Here is a 13,399-nt window from a genome sequence, read left to right as displayed (position 1 = left end):
TTTTCTCTTTTTCTTTTTTTTTTTTCTCCACACTTTTTTGCCGTCAATAAGTTGATAATAACATCTCTGGATTTCTCCCTGAGAAGAAATCATAATGTATTTTTTATGGAGCTTTATAGATTATTAGCATGAAATGTATTTGGCGGAGACATATATATTTATTTTCTTCCCGCCTGCAACAAATACGGTTTTGGGGAATGGGGGCTCAGACACCATATCAGACGTCTGTGTGTGTGTGTGTGTGGGGGGGGGGGGACTCCGCCCTGGGAGATCTGGATTAACTTTCAGGTTGGGTGAGCAGAAACCATAATGATTCTCTCTGTCTGCCCTTGAAATTATCTTCTCATCACTTACTCAAATTGATAGATGCAGTCTTTTTTTTTTCTCTTTTCTAGCTCACCTGTTCCATTTGCTGGTTTGAATAATTCCAAAAAGATTTAATACCTCATATGATGAGTGGGTCAGATGAGGTGAAACCAGACTGTCCATCACATCCTTGCATTTTTGCAGGAACAGGCAGCTGTATCTGCTGTCTTCCCTCCTGAAGTCAGCAACTTCCTGCAGGCAAACCATAAATTCTCCACAGAAGATCAATACAGATTAATTTCTGTGAAATCTGCTCTTCAGATTAAATAATTGTAATAATCATGCTGACTTTAAAGCTTTGCATAATTTACTTTTTCCTCTCTCTTTGGAAATTATTTGTCTTTTTCTTTCTTTGTTGTACCGCATTCTTGAAGTATTATTACCCTGTAAATCAATGAGAGTGATGTATGAGGCATCCACTCCTAGTGGTATGAGCCCCTCTGTTTTCTGTGATGTATGAGGATATATCATATTGAATGGAGCACCTATTTACTGACTTGTAAAAAAAAAAGCAGACACCTACTGTTGCTTAATGTGCAATAGCATTTGAACACATTTGACCCCACATGATGCTGCTGACTTGCCAAATTCAGGACACCTTGATTAAACACTCATAATGTTTTATTGCAGCAGTTGCCGTAACAATAATAAAGCATTTTTTATGACATGTGACGCCACTCACCAGCTAAATGAGATTTTAATAGCCAATCAGAACAGTGAGGAGTATGACGTTACCGCTCAAAATGCTGGAGTCGTAAATATTCCCTTTGATTATCAGTACTGCTCTCGTCAGACTGGCAACTTGCTTGAGTGCAGATCTTTCCTCACCATTGTTTTATTCTTTATTATTGTGATTGCACCTCAGTTTGTGTGTTGGTTATTTCTCACATCCTGTTTCTTGTTTGCCACAGTGAGATAGATATTTGTCAATGGATCTTTAAACACAGCATTGGTCAGGCAAGATAAAATCAGAAAATAAAATCAAACTGTTTATGATGATATAAACATATATCCTTGTTTACCTGGCTGTATCAGCACAAGTCCTTAAGGTGGCGTCTGTATTTTACAGAGTAATTTTACTTTCAAGGCCCCCTTTCAGTACTGCAGACTCAAGGTTCGATGTAAGGTTTTTCAATTTTGACCAAATACTCTCTCATTCCCCAACTGCACCATATAGTGCAGTAACTTCATTGTCATTCCACCTGAGTTGCAGTTTGCCAATCAATATGTTATTATCAATCCTCATCAGCCACAATATAACTGTCAGCCTGGAGTAATACCAAGGTGCCAATACCGGCTCAAGAGCTGTCCTGAAACAGTTTCTTCTTCTTCTCCTGACACCTGATAAATTCCCTGTCATTTCATAGTAAGACACTTATCATCCAGAGGCAGGAATGAAAGTCAATACAGTTTGCAGTTCTTTATGCACAGTGCTATGAGAGAATTTTTTTTTTCTTTCTGCCAACTAAATGTTAAAAGTACAAATATTACATTGGAGTTTGTGCATCAGTGAAAGTTTGTTGGTTAATCCCATTTTTCCACCACGGTCCCCATGGACCATGTTGTCAGCAAGCCAGCAAGTATCCTGATATTGTTGGCATTGTCCCTTTTCCACACCTCTCCTCTGATGTCAGCCTTCCTCTTTAGGCCACTGGCAATAAAGAAATACCTTTCATGCAGTAGACACTGCATGCCCACGGTCCTGCTCAGTCTGGTCCGTCAATATGTTTCACTGTGACAAATCCCTCGATGTATTGATGTTGATCCAGAAGAAGAAAAAAAGTTAATGCAAGGATTTTGTCTTCTCAAAAGTTATTCTATATATTTCACGACAAGGCAAAGTAGAAAGAGATTGAGTAAAAATTGGAAGAGGAAGGTGAATTTTCCTCCGGGAGTTAATGAAAGTCCTTGACGTGAGGTGAGGGAAGCTGTCACCTGCTCTGGTGATAGATGGTAGGCTCACTATTATTAGCGCTCCCAGTCCAGGCCTGAAGTTTTATGCCGTACTGGAGACATTTGTTGATTAATTAATCAGATAATGTATGGAATGTGTGCTACAAAAGAAGCCGGATATCGCTGCCTTGGCCTCACCCGGGTTCACTGTACCACCAGAAACCAAGACATGCTACAAGGCCATGCTCACATGAAAGCTTGCTCTTCCAAAGCAGCTACTTACTATGAGAAGCCATGTGTACAAGGCTGCTTTTAATTTAATGTAGAATAATAAACATCCACAAAGGAAACAGCCCCCATTCCATGATTATATTCACTATCCATGTCTTGAAAACAACTGCCTGATTTTTTTTCCCCTCTTTAAGTGAAAGTTAAGTGTATAGTTATAAAATGAAACAAAGACAAACAAACTTTGAGTACAATACAGCATTTGGGATCTGGATGACTGCAGAGCTTAATGCCTTTTTTTTTTTTTTTTTTTCAAATTGAATGGGACTAGTCCGACAAGCATATGTGGATCATTATAATAATCAATGTCTGTGCAGTATTTAATTGTAATTGTAATTACATGTCCTTATCCTTTTGATGACTATCAACTACAGTACTGTAATCAAATGTGTCCATGTAACTGACCCAGCTTTACCCTGACAGGATTTACTTATATAAAAATGGAAAATATAACTGTTCTATATAGAATACTGTACTTTGACAAATAGGAATACCAGACATTTTTTCATATTTTTCTAATCCTATCTATAAATAATTAGGTAGTGGTTCACATTTCCTAATTTCTATGAAAATATGTTTAGCTTTTCTGAAAGGAATGTTTTATCCAGATGTCTACTTTCAATGTGTGTGCGTGTGTGTGTGTGTTTTCATATAATCAAATTCTTCTCAATTCAAATACATCAGTACGAATATGTAAGCTAATTAGTTATGGATTCCATTTTATTTTTATTTACAGTATTTCTGACCTGTCCTGCCTCTTTTACACAACATGGTTAGGGTGAGGCTATGACCCAATTCCCTATCTGTAAACATTAGTTTTAATTATACACCATCCGTATGTTTGAATGAGGGGCTGATGGAAAATTATTGAACAAGCTGACAGGTAAAAATGTATTTCTCATATCTTAGATATCTGTACGAAATACTTCCTTTTTTTTTCTGTTTTCTGCTATTTTAGCACTTCCCCCACAGCTGGCACCATTGTGTACTAGAAAGAAGCTGCATAATTATGTCATTATATTGTCTTTCCTTTTCTTACTCACTTGAGAGTTCATACTTTCTCCCTAAATTCCGTGCACATATAAGAAATCCGCAGGTACTTTATCCACAAGCACTTAGATGTGAGAAATAAAATCATACCTGGTGGAATAGAATAGACTTGTCCACATATGGTGTCAATGAGTTTGCAGCAGTGTGAATTTGCTGCGCTTCCTGTCACATAGGTGCCTCCTTCCTGTTTCACATCCCTCATCATTTTCTATACACCCTTCACTCAGCCATGGTCCCTGGGTATTTTTTCGTACAGCAGCGAGCTTGGTCAATCAGACCAATTTACCATCATCGGTTAGACTTACTTTCACCTCACTGTTAAGTTGTAACAGATTTACCGCCACTGTTGTTTCACTTTTATCATTAAAATGTAAAAGTGTCTGTCGCTACCTAAAAAGTTATAAATGACGCCGACGAACTTGGTCGTTTCCTTCAATCATATTTTGCCTGGTTGCAGCTAACTTGTTCCCTCCTTGCTCAAAATTAAATCATGAGCTGTCACTGCTTCCATCACTCTAAGTAAACTCTACAGCTCAGGGAGAAATTGGGAGCTCATCCTCTCTTTTATTAAAGGAAGACATTTTTTTTTTATTTTTTAGACTTACTCCTCATGCCACAACAGGAATCTTTTCTCCTGTACTGAGACTTGGCAATGAGGTTACTCACTTTGTCCAGGTATCTTTAGATATTGCATGATATATGATATATGATTGCACATGAAAAAAAGGAAATTATTTTTTTCCAATACGGAATGAACATATGGACACGCCTCCTGAGTTGTCTCCACAGTTTGGCAATTCAATTTTTCAACTGTGTTTTTCCAAATAAACAAAGGAATGCTGCTTTGGAGTGACGAAGCCCATATTTGGTAGAGAACTGACTAAGTTTAGTCCTCTCTGTCTTCCTCTTTTACACAGATTTGGAAAGCACAGGAAGGATGAGCAGCCAGGAGACAGGATGGAGAGGACGGGCTCCCGTAAATCAAAAGCCGAGGACATGCAAGCATCGCAAGAGGAGACCGTACGGATGAGGCTGGAACAAGAGAGGTGAGTTGTCAGACGGAGCTTCAACTCGCTAAAAGCCTCAACAGTACTCACCAAACAAAGACAAAAAAATACTCTGAACAGAAAATTAGAAAACATCTTTATGGGAAAATGTTGAATCAAGGCTGAGAAATTCTAGGAAAGCACTCAGATGTCAATTTTTGAAATGCCCCCTTTCTTTTATATGTTGATATTAAATAGATCATTTATAGATTGTTGCTGCCTCCGTCATTCAGAGGTGCTGACCTCCTAATGGTGCTCTCAGGCCCCTGTGGATTTAGCCTGATTGAATGGTGCTCTTTATAATAATGCAATCGATGTAGCTCTGGAGTCGTCTTTTCCTGCAGCTAGCCCAAGTTGTTAATTGCTCAAGAATATGCAGTTCCTTCTCAATCGCCCCTCTTGGCTCTTTGTATCCTTGTGTTTTTGAACATTACGATGCCCACAAGAATAGGTAAAGGCCTTGGTCTTACCCCACGTGCCGCATCCCTCATAGACAAGCACCATTTAATTCTTTCCAACAGGAAAGACAATATTGGTGGCAGGATAAATGAAAAGACAGCTTGCTGCCTCCATTGTTCACCACCAGCCAAATGAACTCAGTAATCATACTGCCGTCAGTAATGACAGCTAATTGAATAGAAACAATAGGGCTTGATACCGCTCCCTCTATGGCAAGAGAGAAAGAAGGATGGATGGCTGTCGAAAATGCATGGTACCAAAAACACAAACACATATTCACATAAATAAATGCTCACAAAGGCCCCCTCTCTTCCTGAATGGAGCATCTGGAGGCCTTGCTCAAGAAGCTGTAGCACATTTCTTTTGGGTATTCAGCTATGACTCACAGTGAAGGTCCTCTTTACCAAGGGTGTGAATCCCTCTGGCTGAGGGCCCAACACATTTCCTTCCGTGCACCCCTAGAGACCGGCAGGCCCGGCTCTTCATCCAGATCTGTCTCTGAGAGGATTCCAAAGGACTGTCACACTAAGCAGCAGAATCAACACAGACATGCAGCGGGCATGAGATATGTAGAGTACATGCACTCACAGCCCTCCCCTCTGTACAAACACATACATAGCATTTAAATCCCACTCCTATAGTTCTCTTCTTTCATCAGTCTAACCACTTTCTCTGCGTTCTACTTTGTTCTGCAGCCTGTTCTCTCTCTCCTCGTCTTGTTTGAGTCTGTTCTGCATGTGTGACCTTCAATCTCAGCTCCCTGCACAGGAGGGCAGCCTAATTCTTTCCTTTTGTACCTGTTCCCAAATCCCATCACTCAGCCAAGCTGGGATTGTCCCCCCAGTTAATGGAAAGAGAATCCTGAGGGAAATTGTGTTGGTAAAAAAACAAAAATAAAACAACCTGTCACAAAGATATGCTGATGTTAAGAGTATTAAGGTTGTGGAAGATGACAACTTATAAATCTATTTTCTTTAAATTTTGGAAGCACTACTGTATTGTTCCATCTTTGAGACATTTGATTATTGTACATTTTATTGTTGTAGAACATGATCTAAATGATTGCCACAGAATCAGGACCTTTTTAAATTCACAAAGTTATTAAACATTATGAGTTCTGAAGCTAACAATCGCCAGACGACGCTGTGTGTCATCGGGACCTGGGATGGGCTGCAGCCAAACTTGGCTTGGCTGACATTAGAGATCATTAATTCCAGCAGACGGCTTTGACAGGGGCTTTTAGTGATTCAAAATAGGAGTCAGCGAAAAGGTGAGACAGATTAATTCATAAAACCTGCCCTTTTTTACTTTGCAATAAGGCAGCAACGGTTATATATCTAAAACTCTGACCTTGACATGATAATGCAATTTATGATTTGGCTTGCGGTACCATCGAACACAAAGCATTTATTTTTAGTAAAAATGTTCTCCATTGATGTCTTATCGGCCTGTTATAGACTGAAGATGATGGAGAGGAGAGTACATAAAACCTTGACTCCATTGCTTTTGATGAAGAGTGGTTATCAGCTGCTGTTTTGCTAAAATCTCCTGTGATTGACTGTTTCATGTCTCATTAAGGCAGCATTAGAGCCGGTGATTTGGCTGTATATATCTTATGTTCAACCTAGCAGTGACAGCAATTACTATAGTCCCTTTATGTCTGTGGACAGCACCCATGACATATCTATCTGATTGGCTTATGTTGAGGACACTGTGGATACATCAAGCCCTCTGGTCTTGCTTCATACAAGGTCAGCAGGGTAAAGAGAGAAAAGGAACACACGGTGTGGCGTTGGCGGGGCTTCTATCAGTCTCTGACTTATCTCTGCACATGCGAGCCCTGAAACTATAATTTCCCCGGCCAAAGTGAGGAGCACACAAAAACAAGCTGACAGCGTTCTTCTTCATTTTCCGCCTGAGTTGAACACCATTCTCTCTGTCTTTCTCTGTGGCTGCTGATTATGATGTCCATTCTCTCTTATCTGCTTGGCTCTGGTTGACTTCTAATCAGCAGCCAGCACTCCACCACCACTCTCCTTGTTCGTGTTCCTCAGACCACACCAGGGCATATCTTTTTCTTTTTTTTTCCCCCGATAGTGTTTCCTTTTGTTCGTCGCCTGACTCCTAACCGGTATTTATGGGATGGGTCAGTCAGCAGAATCCACTTTTGACAATCTAGAAAACAGGATGAGGTGTATTTCATTCAGTAAATGATAATTTAATCACTTATATATTTTAAGGGGACAGATTACCAAAGCCACTATAGCTATAATGCAGATCCTGTTCTTTTTCTTTTCTTTTTTCTTTTATCACGGTGATTGCAGACATCATTGCACTTTGTCAAACTATTCTATTATAGCAGCATTCAATTTCACTCTCATTTGCACAGTAAGTTCAATGAAAGCTCAACTGGCTGATTGGGAAAACTGATTACGTTTGTAATTATATTGATACCTACAGCAAGTTAATGCGATTGTTTCACTGTGAATTAACACCACAAAACTTGGACAATTAGCTTTGTGATTGCATTATGCTGTTATGGGCCAAGTGTCATCATGTAAGATGAGCTTTCAAAGCTTTGCAATTCTGCACAGACAGCTGCACGTAGAGCCAGTGCCTGTGCTTTGATAACATTCAGATACATTCTCGCCTTCACATGCATTTCAGAACAAGAGAAACAGTTGTTTGATGAGTTCCTGAACAGAAAAATGTATTCATGGCAGCTGCATCACAAAGTAAGAGACCAAATAAAGTACATCCTGGTTCATCCACTACAGTAGCAGCCCATGTATTTCCTAAGTATGCTGACTTTTGAATGAGTGTCGGCCTCCTCCAGCCTCCCTTGGGAGGATGACACATTGATAAACATACAGAGAAAGGGTCTGCTCTATACGGATAATAAAAAAAGCAAAAAAAAAATTAAAAAGAATACTTTTCAGTGTGGAGGAAAGATTTCACATGATCTGATTAGCTTTTAACTTTTCCACTTCATTTTACTAATTTATTGTGCTAAAATAAATACTTACTCCTATTTAATGACATGGAAAAAAAATGGAAAGATGAACAAAACATGGCCGATTTTAGCTGCCTTGTAAACCGCAGCATTTTAATGTCTAGACTGTCCCTTGGCCAGGAAAAAAATATTTTCCACTGTAAAGTTATGAAGAACAAGTTAAAAAAAAGACTTGTATTATGTTCAGGGGCGCTTGTAGGGTCAGTGGCATTTCTAAGAAAATAAAGAGCAATGCATGGATTAAAAAAAAAAACTGCAAATGCTGACATACAACAAGAAATATCTTATTTGCTGCCATCAGTGTAATTAAATGAAAATTAAAATAACTGTTCTCATCCGGGCTGTTCCGTTTCTGAAATTAAATCTCCCCGGGCATGTTGCATCAAAAGCCACTGTGCCCTCTCATCTCAAACATACTATCTGGTAGGCAGAGAAGCGAGGAGAAGGGCTGGTAATTGGGGTGTACAGTAATAATGTGTTTAGTGTGGGCAGCACTTTCCTCAGTGTTAACATGCTGGGCCATTAATTGGCTAATGGTGTATATACGGTACAGAGCGGGGGCGGTGTCTCAAGAGAAGCTGGCGGAAGGAGAACAGTTGGAAGTGGAGCAGCACTTACAGCTCGGTGAGGAAGAATACAATTTGCAGGTGTAGATGTGCAGGTTTGGAGCTATGAGCAAATGATTGAGGACAAAAAGTGGCAGCTGCATGTCCTTGAAAATTAATCTTTACACTATTATTAACCTCTTGTCATAAGGGGATGGTGCAGGGAAATAGCTGGGCAAAGATCTCGTTATGTACGATTGTATCTTCCACATTAAGTCAGAGTTGACTTCCATCGTCTTTCCATTAACATTTAATTCTAGAAATTAAAGGTCAATAAAGTTAAATATGTAAAAGTGAGCATTTTGATTCACAAAGGTCTTTTCAAAATAAATGTTAGCTTTAGGGCTAGAACCAATAATTTCACTCTTGATCACATTAGAAATGGATTGATTTGGTGTTTAGCCTGGAAAATGCTCAGAAAGAGCAAAATTGCCTCATTATGATTTTGCATGTCTTGTTTTGATAACAAGGAATTATATTTTCCTGATGAAAAAATATGACAAATGACGATTAATTTGCAAAAAAATCTTACTTACGATAGCACGTTTAATGAGGTAAACAGTTGTTTGACCTGATAATAACAACATAAATATGCTGATTGCAGACTATAATTAATCCTGAGTGGACAATTACGGTCTGAATTTCTAATATCTTATAGGTTGTCAGTATATTCCACTTAAAATTATGAGAAGTAATTGTGCAGCTAGATTTTTTTTTTTAAAAAAGAGGCATTTTGAAAAAAAATATGCAACTCATGTTCCTTCCAGAAGACCCGCAGTGAAGTGGCCAAGGGTGGAAATGCAACACCACATGATTTTTGTAATCTCCAGAACAACAACAACATGCCTCTCATATGAGCTGCTTCTATGTTTTCTCCACAAGTGCATGTGCCAAAATAACAACTAATACATTATGAAAAGGGAAGTTACATCACAAGTCTGACCAAATGGTAATGGCAGTAATTACAACAGCATGACTTACGTCTTTACTATTTTCCCTGTTAATATAATTGTATTAAAATGCACTTATTAGCTTTATCTGTGTCAGACTCCTGAGGCTTGGAAGAGAAGTCTCTCTCTTTTAGCTTAATGTCACCAGTCTAGCCAAACCCATTATCTCGTCCTAAATGTCAATATTGCCATTTTTATGAATCTGATTAGTCCATAAAACGCCAGAGGGTTGTGAAATCCCAGTGGACTTCCGTGAACCTGTGGTAACATCATTGTCTGATCATTCCTGGCAGAGATCTGACATCATTTTAGCCAGATGGCAGGTGAAGGGGCTTCTGGGAATTTGTGTTTTTCTCACAGTGTGAGACTTGTTTTCTATTTCCTGACAACACAAGCCAAATTGGGAACACACTTGGTGCGCATAGCTCTGCTGTGAGTCGGTGATCTTCATAAAGAACCTGATCCACGACAATGCAAATATACACTAAACCACCTTAGTGGCTTTACAAATGACTGCATATCACGCAACATTGCATCAGACCTCCATCAAAATCTCATTCTGCAGATAATGCTGAGAAAATAGGATTTTGGATGACTAAAAATAAACAAGACAGTCTATGGGTAGGATGCGGCAATTGGGTTAATCCGGCACTGAAAAATGGTGATTGTTTGAAATGTGATTACTTTTATTAAAATACACAGACAATAGCAAAGGAGTTAGGCTAGAGGGGATTCCAGCTCTGCTCCCAACCTGTCAGTCATTTAGGAGGAGTAGCAATGGGAGGTCAGAGGTCGGTTATGACCTAAGGTAATAGGGAAGTCGAGCAGCAGTGGGAGACATCATGCTTGAGTGTATGTGTGTGTCATTCTAGCAGGGATACGACATCTGGAACCAGTGAGCAGTCCAGTGGTCGCTGCCAGGGTCGCCACAGTGGGAGGTCAACCCCCCCCAAGCCTGTCCTCAGCCGTTCTCCTCGTTACTCCCTGTTGTCCATATTCCTGCCCTCGCAAAGTCAGCTACCCTCACTCCTTTGAGGCTTCATGGCTGAGCGTAGCTGCAGACAGATGGGTATTCACAGGGAAACAATCCAAGACAGAGAGTCCCTGTGAAAGGCTGTTGTGTGGAAGTGGTCCCAGTGAGAGAAGCAGCAAGGGGGGAGACATAAGGATGGAGAGGAGGAAGTCAAAGCCTCAATGCCTCCTCCCGCATCCTAGTTAGTAGACCCAAGGGAAAGGATAAATACATCCATCCCAGACATTTAATGGCTCATGGAAAACCCCATATTTTACTTTTTGGATTTTTTTTTTCCCGCTTAATTAAGTGACATCTTTCTCACCCCTACTTCCTCCTTATAGGAAGGCTTCTGTAAAAGTTGTAGATGTTCCTCAGGTCTGGGCTAACCAACATACCTTTTTGAATAGTTGTCAGTATGTTATAGACCTCCTCCCTTTTATTTGCCCTGTGTCTTCCCATCTATCTATCTATCTATCTATCTATCTATCTATCTATCTATCTATCTATCTATCTATCTATCTATCTATCTATCTATCTATCTATCTATCTATCTATCTATCTATCTATCTATCTATCTATCTATCTATCGATCTATCGATCGATCTATCAATCTATTGTTTTCTGTCCATCTATTTATTCATCCATCCATTCATCCATCCATCCATCCACTCCGAGACAATCTTTTTGAGGTTTGCTTGATTTGAATCTCAGCTAAATTGTGAAACAATAATTCATGATGATGATGATTAGGCGGCACGGTGGCGCAGTGGGTAGCGCTGTCACCGCACAGCAAGGCGGCTCCGGGTTCGAGTCCCACTTTGTGCTGCGTTTGCATGTTCACCCCGTGTCTGCATGGGTTCTCTCCGGGTTCTCTGGCTTCCTCCCACCTCCAAAATAATACACTTCAGGTTAATTGGCCGTTCCACATTGTCCGTAGGAGTAAGTGTTGTGTGTTCGTGTTTGACATCTGGGATAGGCTCCAGCTCCCCGCGACCCGCACAAGTGAAAGAAGTGGTTAGAGAAAATGAATGAATGAATAATTCACAATGATTAAACAGCATGATTAATCTTCACCATGTTAACTGCAGGATCCAAGCCAAGACACAGGAGTTTCGGGAGAAGCAGGCAAAGGAGAGGGAATACGCTGAGATCCAGGATGTGGTCAGTCGTACCTTCAGCTCAGATGAGGACCACACCTACGCCGGCATTGGATCATTAGGCTCGTCAGACTCCAGCAGCATGGACCCTTACAGCAACCCCTACCATCTCCCTCAAACGCCCCAGAGCCCCCGGCCTCCAATCAGCCCTCCGAACAATGGTCCCCCTCTGGAAGTTCTGTACGCCCAGGTCAACAAGCCACGCACTGGACGCCCTGCAGCTCCAGACAGGTATGGTTCCCCGCCACAAAAAAAAAAAAAATCCAAGCATGACTTATCTATAGCAGTTTGTGCCTTCATCTTGTGCTTAACCACAATTTAGTTGATTTACAACTCATCTGTAATATATAAGCAGGGGTGGAATGACATTTGTTCACTTTAACTTGTGAGAGGTGACACATGGTGCTGGGGAAAACAATGAATTTAAACAGTGATTTATCACTGCCTCGTCCCCCTGAGTCTCCAGTCCATACAAGCAGGCAGAATCACAAGCCGAGGTAAAATAACTACAGTCTCCCAGCAATTCTCCATGTGTTAGAATTTAATATCAGACAGGCTTTTTTTTTCATTATCATTGGATCATAGGTAATCCACCCCCAACCTCTCACACACCTCTCTCAGAGTCACACTGGATGACACTGGAGTTCAGCTTGTTTGTCGCCAGGGGGGATGTATCACTCATAACCTTCATGTCAACACAAATATTTGGAATGATGACAACACTGCGTAGCTGTAGTTTTACATTGTTGTGTTGATAGTCTCTTACCAAAAGACCGTTTATTTATGTATTCAGCTCTTCTGTAGCTCCAGTAAATGGTAAAGTACCCACACATCTTTTCTCACCATGGTGTATCCATGACAAAGTCAAGCCCATGACTCATAAATCAATCTGACATGTTTATTACTATTTATTTTGCTTATAAAGATCTTCTGGTTCTGGTGAGTGGGCGTGTTATAAAGGTTAGCTATTCCTTACATGTTGTCAAGTGGAGACAAGTCAGGATATTTTTAACCCTGTGGTCTCAGAACCTTTCAGTGTGATTAATAGATGGCAAGAAATGCACCTCCTGTGACTGACAGCTGTCAACTTGGGGGTTTGTGACCTTCACATGCTCTCAGCAGGTTGGGTGCATAGGTTGAGTGTGTTACCAGTAGTGTGTGAGTGCATGTATATTTCTGAAGGATTTCTGTAGAATCTTCCACTATGATAGTCAGGGTTGGTATGACAAGGCCATCTGGCCCTTTAGATGAAATGCACGTGTCAAAACATCAATAAAAGCCAGTGATCCTTGTATTTTAAGCTGAAGGTTTCGTCTTCCTGATTGGTCAGGATAGCCTTCTTGTGCCAAGCAGCAGTCAATGGTAAACTACCCCAAGCCTGGAAGCTATGATCGTCAATGGAAAGACAATGATAACGTAAAGGCTGACTGTGTAGTGAGATCAATATACAAGAGGCTATTGATTGAAAGTCAGTAGGGATATCAATAAATTCTGAGCAGGGAAACAGTATAGAAGCCATAGCAAGAGGAAGTAGAAATGGCAATGTAGTTCTGACAG

General features: G+C 40.4%; 1 protein-coding gene across 1 annotated transcript in view; it reads left to right on the top strand.

The window, feature by feature from the left end:
- The window catches only part of LOC137587503 (partitioning defective 3 homolog), a 295,372-nt gene that overhangs the window by 217,092 nt on the left and 64,881 nt on the right, over positions 1–13,399 (top strand). The window contains exons 20-21 of the mRNA XM_068303945.1: positions 4,515–4,643; positions 11,774–12,073. Of these exons, the coding sequence (XP_068160046.1) occupies positions 4,515–4,643; positions 11,774–12,073 (429 nt within the window). The remainder of the gene's footprint in view (positions 1–4,514; positions 4,644–11,773; positions 12,074–13,399) is intronic.

This window comes from Antennarius striatus, chromosome 20 (genome assembly GCF_040054535.1).
Source record: "Antennarius striatus isolate MH-2024 chromosome 20, ASM4005453v1, whole genome shotgun sequence".
Taxonomy (NCBI): Eukaryota; Metazoa; Chordata; class Actinopteri; order Lophiiformes; family Antennariidae; genus Antennarius; species Antennarius striatus.
This window is presented reverse-complemented; position numbering and strand designations above follow the sequence as displayed.